Source organism: Haliotis asinina, chromosome 2, assembly GCF_037392515.1.
Source record: "Haliotis asinina isolate JCU_RB_2024 chromosome 2, JCU_Hal_asi_v2, whole genome shotgun sequence".
In the NCBI taxonomy this organism is placed as follows: domain Eukaryota; kingdom Metazoa; phylum Mollusca; class Gastropoda; order Lepetellida; family Haliotidae; genus Haliotis; species Haliotis asinina.
In genome coordinates this window covers 62,474,738-62,489,064 of record NC_090281.1, presented here as the reverse complement: position 1 = coordinate 62,489,064, position 14,327 = coordinate 62,474,738, and the positions used below count along the sequence as shown (strand labels likewise).

The 14,327-nt window shown below is 39.6% G+C and overlaps 1 protein-coding gene across 1 annotated transcript in view; it reads right to left on the bottom strand.

Moving 5' to 3' along the window:
• LOC137271937 (multiple epidermal growth factor-like domains protein 10) overlaps positions 1-10,942 on the bottom strand; it is a 64,308-nt gene extending 53,366 nt beyond the window's left edge. The window contains exons 1-7 of the mRNA XM_067804318.1: positions 10,876-10,942; positions 6,806-6,946; positions 5,161-5,364; positions 3,740-3,937; positions 2,905-3,036; positions 2,641-2,787; positions 2,166-2,309 (exon numbers count right to left, since the gene is read on the bottom strand). Coding sequence (XP_067660419.1) covers positions 2,166-2,309; positions 2,641-2,787; positions 2,905-3,036; positions 3,740-3,937; positions 5,161-5,364; positions 6,806-6,946; positions 10,876-10,942 — 1,033 coding nt within the window. The remainder of the gene's footprint in view (positions 1-2,165; positions 2,310-2,640; positions 2,788-2,904; positions 3,037-3,739; positions 3,938-5,160; positions 5,365-6,805; positions 6,947-10,875) is intronic.
• Between the last annotated feature and the right edge of the window lie 3,385 nt (positions 10,943-14,327).

Here is a 14,327-nt window from a genome sequence, read left to right as displayed (position 1 = left end):
TCATGCAAATATTGTAATACAAACAAATACATTAACGGATTGAGTCTTGAGTTATTGACCTAATAATCAAGAAATTAAAAGATAACACATAAATAAAATTTCCTTATGATATAACACCTAAATGTACCATGATTTGTCAGTGGCTGTCAGTTGAACATAGTTTGGCATCGGTGTTATTTGGAGTAAAATCCCATATATATCCCACAAGCATTAGATTTGTAAAGATATGAAAGTGTGACATGACTGTGGGAGTGTTTCTTGATAATTATTTTTTTCGCTTTGTTTTATGCAAATTTCACATACCCCAGCTAGTGTATTTTTCCCGTTTGAAAAATACTTGTATTATAATTAAAATGCATAGATTAAAACTCTTGTCTCTCGTCAGATTCAATTTTTACAAGTAGAAAAAACATTATTTTGTACGTTATCCAACTGTAGATTATTTCAATGGCAAACTAAGACAAAATCATTAACCGAAAAGAAATATGTGGATATCTGTTCTGTCACAACAGAACATGCATTGTATTTGGGCATGGCAGATCTTACGGCAACGGCATAATCTGCAAAGGGAAACCACTCCCATCTTGCGTAAAAACTAAAATTAGCTGCCCTTGAGTTATTGAAAAGGTCATGGCCACTGCTAATCGCATGCAGACACCTTTCGTTTCTATCCTTTCCTTGTTTATCAAAAAGGTATGGTGTTCATACTTTTTCCAACACTGAATCGGGTGAGAATTGTACTCTATGATATCGACTCGATAATGATGTTGTTCACTACCGGTAACAACGATATTTCTGTCGTTAAATCGATGTTGCATTCTCCGTGTCGCTGAAGTGTCGAGGCGAATCATGCAGTTTTATGCAATATGAACTCAATCCCCAAACGTAAAGCTAATTATTTGCGTGAAATTGACACCAACTTGGACGCCGTTTTGCTACTGACGACAATGATCTTAGCTCCTTACAATTGGTTCCGACCAATTGTAAGTTTTGATTGTAACTTACAATGATTTTAGCCTACAATCGCTTTGTGCAAGTGGACGGCGTTTGTAGCCGAAACCTAAGATCACGATCTTAAGGATTTACATTAATTGTAGCTCTAACATCGTTTTGTGCAGGTGGGCCCTGATACTTTTGTCACTGTCAATGATGTTCGTTAGCTAATATTCACATGGGTAATGTCATGCTGCACTTTCACACTACACTGTATATGTGTGTTCTTAAGCCCTTACCTTCCGCACAATCTAGGCCCATCCATCCTGCTTTACATCCGGCCACACATGATCCAGTCACATGATCACATGACGAGTTTCCTGCACAGTTCCTGTCACCACACTGCTTGCTGCAGGTTTGTCCATAGGTCCCAGGAGAACATTCTGTGAAGAAATACACGATATCGGACACTTCGGCAATAACTAAAGCTACAACTTGATTACGGTGACTGTATAAGTACTAGTATATAGTGACGCACTGATCAACGTTATAATACTCCACGCAGATTCACTGGTCAAGAATATTGTAGTTCTTGCTATCTTGTGATAATACATGCTACTGACAGATTTTAGGCTGAGTTCAAGGGTAGAGTCAGAGACAATGTTGGTCTTTGGTTTAGTTGCCATTGCAAAGTGCAAATATGTAGACATATCACATCAATATCACTATGATTAAACAACGATTCAACAAAATCGTGCTTCAACACTGTTTTATGTTTTATGATAGGGTATACCCTGTGTACAGTCCATCGTAGTCCATCCAGGGAGACACCAGGTGTCACATGACCCAGTATGCCGATCACATGTTGATTTATCAGCGGCACAATTCCTGCTTTCGCACGTCTTGTGACAGTTGACACCATAATGGTCTTGATCACACTCTGTAGCAGAAAGGCATCGCAATATTTTACGATTTTAATTAGGTTTCTGAATAATCTTGAACATTCTCTTTAACTGATGACGCAGAGGTAATAGAACAATAGTGAAACTTCATCCTTGAAAAGGATACTTGGCTAATCATGTTGTCACTGTCAGTAACAGAACTGACAATAACCTATGTCTTCAGCTGCGGGTACTTTCATTGCACACTCGGAATACCATGTGTGCATGATCCTACCCTCCAAACCTGGTTCACATTCAGGCTGCCATAATGCATATCCTTTACGCCCTTACCATCCACACAATCTATACCCATCCATCCTGCCTTGCATCCGTTCACACATGATCCTGTCACATGATGACATGACGGGTCCCCAACACAGTTCCTGTCACCACATTGCTTGCTGCAGTTTTGTCCATAGGTTCCACGGAAGCATTCTGTAAAAGATATTGACACGTAAAGGGCGAGTCGACAGTACTACTCTCGCACCGCATTTTGTAAATAAACTCGACACAAATTACATTGGAATACAGATTCACTGCTGAAGAGTTGTACAGGCAGAAGTATTTTAGAGTAAAGTGACCATGGGAATAATAAAGCAAATAACTGAAAAAAAGCCTCAGTGAAGAGCTATAGACAAGGGTACATACTGGTACAGTTGTCAGTGGCCTCGTATACAAATACATGACTGAGGACATCTATCATTCATTATACTAGAATCTATTTGATTTCATGATAGGGGTTATATATTTTATGGGTATGGTTTACCTTGAGTACAGTCTACTGCAGTCCATCCCGGGAGACACCCGGTGTCACATGACCCAGTATGACGGTCACATGACGATGTATTCGCTGCACAGTTCCTGTTGCTACACGTCTCGTTACAGTTGACACCGTAATGGTCTTGATCACACCCTGTGAAAGAAAGGCGCTTTCTCATTAATGTATGCAACAGTTATGCACAATGTTATTCACAAGTTTTTCATCAAATGTTTCCTTTGCAGGTCAACTAAAGTTATGCTGGATCCTCACCTACAGAACAGTTTTGTCCCCGCCACCCTGACCTACAGTCACCACCACAGATCCCACTGGCATTGTAACAGGGCCCATCAGAGCAATGGCAGAAATGGTTGCAGTCTGTGCCGAAGGATCCTTGACTGCAAACTCAATAAAGAATCAAAGAGTTTACTCCGCTTCTGCGTGGTCCCAATATTGTACATTAACATCGCTTGTTGGTGATAAATGTAGAAACGGTGAATAAAGTTCCATTTAGAGCTGAAAGTGCCTTTACCTACTTACCTTGTCCAACAAACTACATTATGATAAAAGAGGAAAACAAGCACAGTTAACGAGATGTTAAGGTTATCTCTACACGGTGTGATTCATGCCGCTGTGGTGTACGTGTTGCACTCTTGTAGAGTCTAAAGAAACGGTTGACTCTCATTATATTGGTAAATGAGGATTATTTATTTTCCGGAGCAACTGTTCATGTAATCAGTTTAAAATGGATCATAGTTGTAGATCTTACTTGTTTCTTAGCCTTGAAACACTCTACAAATATACTGTACAAAATTAGTTCGGGTATATGTAAATTCTCAAATTATGAATAATGATCGATTATTTTATTGACACACTGATAAAGTATCAGTCCTAAAAATACCAATATCCCCAACTTATTTTGTCCAGTATACTTGTTAAATTAAGGTGTCGACACTTTATTGCTATGTGGCACTACAGTCAAAATGTTGCTTCAATATATATTGTCATAAATAGTAACTGACAAATGGTTATCATCTCGGGAGAATTTACAGATCATTTAAAAGAAGACTTTCTAAGGGTGGATAAAAACAGCAGAGTGAGTCCATACCATATATCTCAACCTCGCAGAGATTCAGCTTCGCCCAGCCGTGGTAGATGGTGAAGAACTGTCCAGTCCCATCACAGATCACATCGTAGATAGAGTTGTCTGTTGCAGTGCTGCTGGTGAAGGTGTAGCAAGGTACGCCAGGTGTGGAGCTACTGGAGTTACTCAGAGAGAGGACAGCTGATTGGATTTTCCAAGCATCTGAAATAATGAAGGATGTATGCTTCTTGTAGGTGTAGTGGCATCATTAGGCTACCATCATTGTTTGTTGTTTTTACTTAGTATAAGTTTCCATTGAATATGTATTTTTGTGAATGATTATGAAAGGTGGACTACACAAATCTGACAATTTACATAACAAATTGTTCACACGTCCGGAAAGATAACAAATAACATGGTGGAAGCTTGCACCACGTTATGAACGATTGAAGACGCTAGCATAGCAAACATCACTTACTAAGCGATTACAACATAACTGTTCAAGTGACAAGAACATCGTTGCAAAATTATAAACATTGAATTTGACCCTGTAAAAGCAGGCCCACTGTCTTTATCTATTGGAAGTGGTGTCTGTGTGTTCATTGACAAACAGTGTTCTGATATTGTATTAGGCTCAGATTCACAGGCGAGATTGTTGATATCTTTCAACTGGAAGTGCAGACAGATCATACTAAAGAGGGCAGAGGTAACGCAAGTACTATTTTCAGACTCAAAGTCACATCAGGAGGCTTCTAGAGAGGGCAGAGGTATGGTAGTTGCTTTATTCAGTCTGTTAGTCAAAACGGCGAACACCTCAAATACTTGTAAAAGTAGCTTTCTGGGAAATCTTAACTATAAACTACAGTAAGGGTATTCAAAAGAAGAACTTGAAGATCTTTGCTGTGGACGGTTTCATAATTTCATCCTGCCGTCTTAAAGTAAACAAACTTAGAAATCTATATCTATCTCTATAGAAGAACTCAGAACAACTAATAATGGCTTTACGCGTAGTTGCCAACGGTAAACATTCGGGACAAAAATCAGTTCAGTTACTATCAGCTAATTCTATCAAATGATGGCAATAAAGACGACAAAACTCAATTGTCATGGATGAATTAAATAAGAGTAAATACACAGCCAGATTAGCTAAGTTCCTGCGTGACAGTAATAAATAGAGCCTCGTAAAATGAAGAGTAACAGAAATTGATGAGTTAAAGTGGTTGTACTACCAGGGAACAACGTATACATTCCTCGGTGAAAACATTCAGTAATGTTGACTCGAAGAGTTTGTATTTCAAGCTGGTGGTATTACCAGTCTTTTGGTCAAAAAACAGTCAAGCTACTTAACCATTACATCATGTTCAGTATACCTAATTTCATACTTATTTAGCAATATTTTCTGATTATTTAAAGATGAACTGATGGAGAATGGGAAGGATACGTACATCCGTTACGGTTGTATATCCGGACGTCATATATCCTGTACTGCTGTCCCAGGTCCACTGTCCACACACTTGGATAGTCCGAGGCGTGGAAGCAGGAGTCACGTGTCAAAACCTGCTCCCGGTTCCCATCTACAGCTTTGTCTGCAGACCAGACAGACTTAGAGGACCCAGAAGATGTGGCATATTTCCTGTAGGCAATGTTTTCTGTTTGAAGAGATACATCACATGATCGAATGTTCACAGACAATAGGCACACATCCAACAATGATACGTCATCCAGAAACAACACGTATTTTAACTACATCCGCAAAACGTTTTAAATGTACTATTGTAATATTCACTTGTTCGCAATATACTACAACTTACTTATTTTTTCGGCAAAACCATCAACATTATGTTTATGTTTGGGTCTTGTCTCTTGAGGCTCTACACATGTAAACCACATGGCCACAACAAGCCCACGGTTCTAAATATGTTGCTGGTTTAATATGCTGAGTTTCCCGATTCACCTACCCAGCACGTAAATAGAACCGTTCTATAACCATCAGTCAAGTGGGTATAGGAGCAGTGTTTCGTTCTCTTATAACAAAGAAACACAGCTGCTTTGACATTTCTTTGAAACTAAGAAACACACCGATGTACAAAAGAAAGTGGTGTTATTATTATCCAAATTGAATAATTTAAGAGTGTTTAGACTGTCACATATAAGACACGAACATAACATACATGTTGCCAAAACATCACATTTATCATTTAGGGTGCTCTGAGTGCAATGTTCTGTCGAATCACACGTGCATGTTATCCGCCAACGTCAATTGAGTCAATTGAGGTTGTTAGTGGTAACAGCATTACAGGAATACATCAAAACAGTAGAGTGACAGTGTTCCAGATGGCGGCTTGAAACAGCCATACTGCCAGAGCATTTAGCTGTACAAGGCAGACCACTATCATACAAATGAAACGCTTCAGCCAGATGTGTCCCAGAAGTGGAAGACTAAGAGTGTCCATTCAGCAACATGACATTCCCCTGCGCATTTTCAATCTGCGCAACCGCATGCTGAAAGTGCCCTAGCAGCAACAGTGTTGAATCACTGCATCATCAGGAACATAGTGATGAGGCGACTGCGTGCTGTCGGGATTCCGGCCTTTCCTCATTAAGTGGAATGTCAAAAATCAGTCAACATCTACTGAATCGTACAAGTAGGGCTGGGGATGTGAGGCGCTTGCACTTGGTTACGATATCTGTCTTGTTTTGGAGTGACTGAGTGAGTTGAGTTTTACGCCGCACTCAGAAACATTCCAGCTGTATGGCGGCGGTCTGTAAACAATCGAGTCTGGACCAGACAATCCAGTGATCAACAACATGAGCATCGAATCGCGCATTTTGGAACCAATGACATGTGTCAACCAAGTCAGCTAGCCTGACCACCCGATCCCTTTAGTCGCCTCTTACAACAAGCTAGTCGTCTTTTATGGCAAGCATGGGTTGCTGAAGGCCTATTCTACCCCGGGACCTTCACGGGTCTGTCTTGTTTTGACAACACGTGCACGATGATGTACTTTTTAAATCAGAATCGAAACACTTTTTTCAATATATGTGGCCAGTTTAGAGAAATACAATTCTTAAAGTACTTTATCACCATACCTTTTTGACAGGTTCCACCACGTCCTCCAATCCAGCCTTCGTCACAGTCACCTCCACAGACTCCAGTTGTCTGGTTACAGGAGTGTCCACAGTGGCAGCTGTACCTACACGTATCTCCAAACTTCCCTGCTGGACAGGACCCTAATAAGGGGATAAATGTTAGTAGTCATGACCACAATCAACCTGACGGATCATTTTTCGTAGTTATTTTTAGAAGGTTGATTTGTCCACCAAAACCAACAGGCAACAATCCCTAATAAATGCTCCGAAGGGGCGGAAAATCATACTCTCCAATATCTTATGATGGCCACCTCAGATGTGTAAAATTTTGCTCATCAAAGCATATCATGTACTGCATCTCAGTCAAGATGCAAAACCCATTAGTCAGCATAAAAACGTTTTCTACAGGTGGAAATATCCCTGTCGGATAACAGTGAACACTTCATTTGCACTTTTAGCTTGAGTTGCACATAATGGTGTGGCACGCGGCACAGAAACCCAAACCAACACGGACACCTGAGCAATAATTCGCCGCCCGGATCCAACTGTAGTTTTAACAATTTGGCAAAAGAAGATGTCATATAGAGAATACTGGAATGCACTTACTCCAACATGCTTCACACAATATCTCAAACTGTTGGATCATGTTAAAATACGGCGAAGACGCCAATGTCCGGATGCAAGAGTAACCAAACGCTATATCAATGAATTCGAAGAGAGGGATCGTCCAAGACGCAGAAGACCATGGTCGACCAATGACAGTGATTCTTTTAATACCGCTGAATTTTTAATTCTGAATTTTTTAGTCTCATAATAGTTTTCATCTTCATCCGTGATGTTGAATTTTGCAAAGACACCTTATGCTCGCCACAGACAGCCAGCTGTTAGAACTAAGGAAGTCAAGACAATTGTTCCTGAATAGAACCTTCAAGGTGGTTAAACGGCCGTTTTACCAACTCCTCTCATGTGAAGATGACACCATTACCTTTTGCACCATCTGTGGAGTCTGTTGTCATCGATTTGTCATTGCCTCGTACATACCTTGTAGCCTTCTTCAGTAAACTACTCCATCGCACCCCGTTTCTTGGTTTCAGTTGCTTCAATCAGCTAACATTACTGGTGGAAACATAGCGTTATGTTTTTCCACGGATATAATGTCTTTGTTCGACTCACAATTAAACAGTTACACGTTTGCAGTGTTTACGTATATGTGAATCCCCCATATAAGGCAGTTATTTAAATTAACTTTTTGAGGACTTTGCGGACTTTATGTTGATAACTATCGTAGTGAGGGTGATTACACGGCTTACACCAAGAGGACATACTTATTTAATACGCGTGTAATGTATTAGACATGATGAAGATTATCAAAATAAGTATAACTTTAGTTTTTAAAGAGAAGTAATTGTCCTAGGGCAGTTAATCACGTTCTGCTACTAAAACACTTCCAGTAACAATGGACCTAACTTTCCCTAGTGGTTTAAAATACCACAGTGACAGACAGACAGATGAAGTTTTATTCATAACATCGGCCTCGTGGCCTGTGGTACAGTTACAAACTTTGGCAGTTTCGTGGATAAGTGGTAATAAATTAAATATGCTAAATTGCTATATTGCATTCGTGGAACGTTGCATAACTAGTCAGCTTCTTGCGGATGCAATGGTCTAAACTGACGGATGTAGTAGGCGTTAATAAAGGTGAAATTAAAATATTTCATAGCAAGACATTTTTCTGGTAATGTGCTGCTTACATTCGGAAGGGGAGACACGCCAATAGAACAACACGTCAGTTAGCTGAACGATAATTGTTAATTTAGGTCACCGTCACCGTCTGATTTTTCTGTATCTTCTGTTCTAGATTAATTGCAATTAATCTTAGAATTATGAATGTGATATCCTAGTGAAGAAATACGGTTAGCCCTGCCACAAAAGATTGCGACTTTTTGTTTAATGGCTCGGAAATGCCAATCTTGTGACAAAGATGGTGAATGTTTAACGTCCAGTGGAAACATCGGTACGTCGCCGAATACTAAAAACACAACTGGCTAGCGCTCTGATGGTGCACATACTACCTACATCAAGATGAATTCGAATTAATCCTGGCGCTTTCAACAACCTATGTTGGTAATCCACACTCTGCTGCCCAACAAATAATTTGTGAGCACGTGAATAAACATATTTGTGGTTGTCGTTGTGTTGTTGTTGTTGTTGTTGTTGTTGTAACAGTGTTGGCCTTCCTCAAGCCATGCATAAAAGAATCCAGATATACCACGTTTTCATATTTTTATATTCGTTCCACTCATATGATGACATTCTACCAAACCCTTCCGCGCTATCTCTCAAATATGTATACTTTAATACTGAATAATAACCATTATAAACACCAGATAACGTTTTACCCGAAATGCATTCAGTTGGTCGCTCAAAGCAAAGTAGCAATCAAAAAGATGAATACATAACTGAAATATCATTGTTCACGGCATACTGGTGTATAACTGCGCTCCCTGCAACACAAACACTTGTGTATACTAGCGAAAAGTGATTTTGAAAAGTGATATATATGTTATTCCTTGTTATATCTCATACATGCAGAGGAATGACGAGTTTATATCCTGTCAAATACTGAGTTAATGAGTGAGTTAATATTTATCGTTTCATCGGCAATATTGCAACCATATCGTGAGGAGAACAATTAAAAATTACGTTATATATCAAGAAAATTAGAAACTAAAATCCTTTTGACGAAGAACAACAACAAAAAACACTAGTATATCACAGATATCCATTTAAAACTTGTCCCTGAATCTCAAACAGTTTAACTATAGAAGATAATACAATTATAAAACGTTTGCCTCCTGCAAGGGCCCTAGCTGGATTTACACCATTACTTCAGCAGTTAGTGATTTGAACACATTTGCCATGCATTAAGAATACACACACTACGAATAAAACAATGGACAGTTTCAATTTACTTCGCACGTTTTGGGACTTACGTACCTGTCAAATATTGAATACCCTTTTTTTTCATTTTATCAGTGCCATGCGGGTATTGGACTGTAGGTATTGTTGCACGGAATTACTTTAATGTTGAGTTTCAAACTGCCATCGAAGATAAATCATGTAGCTAGTCCGTGGGAACATAGTACTATTCTCTCTGTTCAACCATCACAAAGTTGAATACGAAGTCCTCGAATGCATTGAGTAAGACTCTCCAGACTGGTTGATAAATGTTTGTGGATCATAGTAGAATGTCAGTTACATAGTTTCTGCTTATCATACAGTTGTGATTTACTTGATGTCATTCATTGCTCGTTTATGCGAAGTGTGTTTGTACGGGCTATTGGCATGACTGAAGGTGACTGGCAGTATTGAGCCTAGACCTGCCCCTCTATGGACATGATATGGACTTGAGACTTAAGGACAAAGGCGCCAATACTTGGTTGTATTTGCAGCAAGACGGGCAACATCATGGCATTGCGTTAATTTAATATGCACCATACCTGGTCGAATAAATGGACGTGGACGGAAAGCCATTCAATAACCGTACAACTTGAAATTTACAGATTTATCACTATCGTCCTTCAAGAGTGTAATAAGTGTGTATTTAAGGAGTCTATGGCAGGTATCGAGAGAGTGTGTCTCAGCTAATATGTTGGAAAAAGTAAAGTCGGCACATGCCTACAGGGAATGGCTTTAAACGTTTAGTTCCTCTCCGAGCGTCACTGATATGACGTCACATAACTCATGGTGTCGCAAATACGGAGACCTTGGCATACAGACATGTACTCTGTCACATATAAAAGTATCATGTTTTTAATACTTCAAAATTTTAATTGACAGAGCAGAACATTGACAGGGGAAAAGAAATTCATTAAATCATTTCAACCGCAGTGCTGTGTCAGCTGACCGAAAATAACCTACCAGCGATGAAACTGATGCTTATTTGTGGATATAAAAAATGAGGAACATTCCTGATATTTGATTAGTTAAGTAAAGACACAGATGTTATATGAACGCCCCCTGGAAACAGGAAGACTGCATCAGTACAAAAGGTAGTGGTGTAAACTCACCCTGTATATACAGCATCCAACACTCTGCCACCACCGTCCACAGAAGCAGTGTCCTCACACCCGCCATGCTGGACAACAAGGAAGTGATATACCATGGGGATGATTCACATAAAGCATGTTTCTACTTGGGGAAAATTACTGTGTTTGGACAACCCCATCAATATATTAGAATTCAACACTATCCCGCTTTACTGTAACTCATTGTTAGGCGAGTTCAACTTGATGTTAAACTGTTTTGCAAGCTTTCACTGGATCCAAGAGAGGTCGTTTGACGTTTGTGTACATGTTTGTTACTGTACTCGATAGGAGCATCACATTCGTTGAAACTCCGCTGAAACTCGTTTAAAGTATTGCTTCCAGTGCCCGTACAAATGAACATGTCTTGTACTTAACAATATAGAGATGCTATTTAAAATTATTTGTGTCCGTTTTTCTTCACGTAACGTCTGTTCAGCTTGTGCCTCGATCGAGCAGAGCGCAAAGGGTAAATATATCTGCACCTGAAACCACCTGGTGCCACCAGTCGTCCCATGCAATCGCTGAAGATCATTTGTAACACAGATCTACACGGGTATAGGGTATCTTTCCCATATCAATATTCTGTAATATGTGGTATAGATATTGTTCAATCTTTAGAGAAAAATCCTCAGAACAACTATAATCAATGAATCATCTCTCATTTACACTCAACCCTGCCCCGAAGTACCGTTCACAACAACGTGAAATTCACGATTTCCAATGTCCCTTTCTGTAATAACTGCTACTCCGAAGACACCCATCTGCACAAAACACATGCCCCTCCAAAACAAATACACAAAAGAGCTGAAGAAAGACTGAAAACAAACGGACCTCACCATACAAGCTTGAGTCACACCGCAGTGGCTTCGAACAAATACACGTCGTCAGAACAGAGAAAGGCATAACACAAACGGACCTCCCTAAACAAGATATAGTCACACCACAGTCACACACGCAAGCTTAAGATTCAATAATCGACCACAAGCATTGAGAATTCAGATGGTTACTCAACGTACGTAACAAACAAACCAAAGTAAAACATAGGAAAAGACAATATGTAAAACTACTATTGTCAGGATAGTGCGATATGAAAGCATGTGCTACTTCAGACTGATGCAGGTGAACTTGGAAAATCCTAATGCAAAGATGTGCATAATGTTATTTGGTCTTACTGAACATCAAAGAGAAATAACATACCTCATGGCTTTTCTGCGTCATACCTAACTAGATGAAAACATGCTTGTTTCTCTCCGTAGTGCTCGGCCGTAAGATGATAAAACAAGACAGGTCGTCTTTGAGTCAGTGAAACGTCAGTATAAACTGGGATGTCAATAAACAGAGGAAAACACGGTTCTTGTCGTTTCTCGCCCTGGTGTTCGGACTTTCAGGGATAAAACAAAGACTGGTCGTCTTTGAGTACAAAACATGTTAGTACAAAAGTGGTATTCATGTCAGTAGCTGCTTCTAAATACCGTATGTGAACGCGACGTCGAACCAATTTTCGTCTCTCCTCATGGTTTTATGGATTGTCAAAGAGTGAAAGACTCTAAAAGAACTATTTTAATGTAATAGTATTGAGTGTTTGTGTATGTGTTTAAGTAATACGATATAATCTAGCTTCGACATAATTATTGCAGTCAGACGACTGTTGTCCTCATGGCTTTGTTCACTTGAAACGATGTTAGAATTCACACAACCATGCACATTTCTAGCAATCACAAGGCTATCACTGAGGGTGATTGTCGTTGTATTATTTGATACTCCACAGAACATACACGATACCTGCAGACAAAAAATACCATGCAGTAGGTCACAGCACACCCGCCTTTGTGGAATTCTGACTGGTTGTGCAAGGGTCAGTGTTCATTTCCATAGGATATTCACAACTGTATCTGTTTCTACAGAATACATGTATCCTGTTGACATCTGAAAAGTTAACGACACCGCCCGTCAGAGGCTAGACCAACTGACAAAGCTTTAATGCGTGTATACACAACACTTCTTTTCAAACTCATGCATGTGTACATGTAAACTGAATCCATTTCAGAGACTTTACATCTTTGTGTGATTCACAGGCATTGACAAGCATGAACAATAACCTAACAAATATGTCGCATATGAACATTGTACTGCACCTAAAGCGCATTAATTCTTTGCCTTGGGGTAGAACTGAAAGTAAAGCAGAACTTTCCGATTTAGTTGGGAGAAAGGCGTCTACTGGAATGCAATAGATACTCCAATATTCATAACTAGGCGGAGCCGTCATTCCAGTGTGAGTGAGTGTAGCTGATTAGCTTTAAGCCGCACTCTACAATACTCCAGTTATATAGCTATGTAAATTAGACGACTAGTCTACACGCCCAATGTCAAATCGTTGTTCTGACGAACGGCAGTAATACCTCTACATTATTATTTCACTGCTGAGAAAGTGGAGCCTATTTGCTGCAAAACCGTACCGATGGAAGGGCACATCAATATACACTCGAAAGCAACAAATGGCATGAAAATTAGTGATTTGCCCATACCTATGTACAATACAGTTTCAGACATTGACACGAAGAAGTGGAAAAGTTGTTAAACAAACGATCATGTAAATGTTGTTGTTTTAATGACTGTTGTAACAATGGTGTATGAAGTGTATGTCTAACAGCCCATCATTTGCACGTTACAATCGTACGTGTTTTGCAGTTGTCTTTAACGAAGATGCAGCAATCTGAAAGACTTTTACAAACTGACAACCAATTGTCAAGCATCAAGGTGACATTGGCAACTGAGGTATCTTCCATTATGACTATTGCCATTATGACTGATCCCAGTATGACTCCTTATCAACATACACATATAATGGAGCACCCTACACTTGAAAATGTACTGAACCTGTGTAGCTGATTATCCCTGCTTGACTACTCTTTGAAATAAACTATAAGGGAGACTCTCAGAGCCATCCTATAACGATTAGAAGCCTTGAGAATCGGGGATCTTGTACTGATTGTTGTTTTGATACTTAGAGACTCAGACTAAAATTTCGTAAGCGTACAGTACAGGAGAAAATAGGTTTTGGGGAAAATAAGAACCAATGCTAAGATCACCCATCTACTCTAAACATAGGTACAGATAATCATATACACTCATTTTTTTGGATAACTGGACATAATGCGACATATTTGGGGACCACTCCTCTACAACCCCAGCTAGGATAATCACTCTACTCTGATTAAAACTTAAAACGTTTTAACTGTTACATTTATCAACAAATATATAAACGTAGCCACAGAGATTTTGTGTTAGGTATGGCGGGTGCTCAGAGAGCAGAGTTTGTTGTATCTCGGAGAGGAGCTTGAGAAGTGCTGCATGCAGGATTTCGGTATAAGCTGGACAAGTCCGGTAATATGTCAGATTGCTGGAAGTATGTTGTTCCTGGACGTGTCAACAAC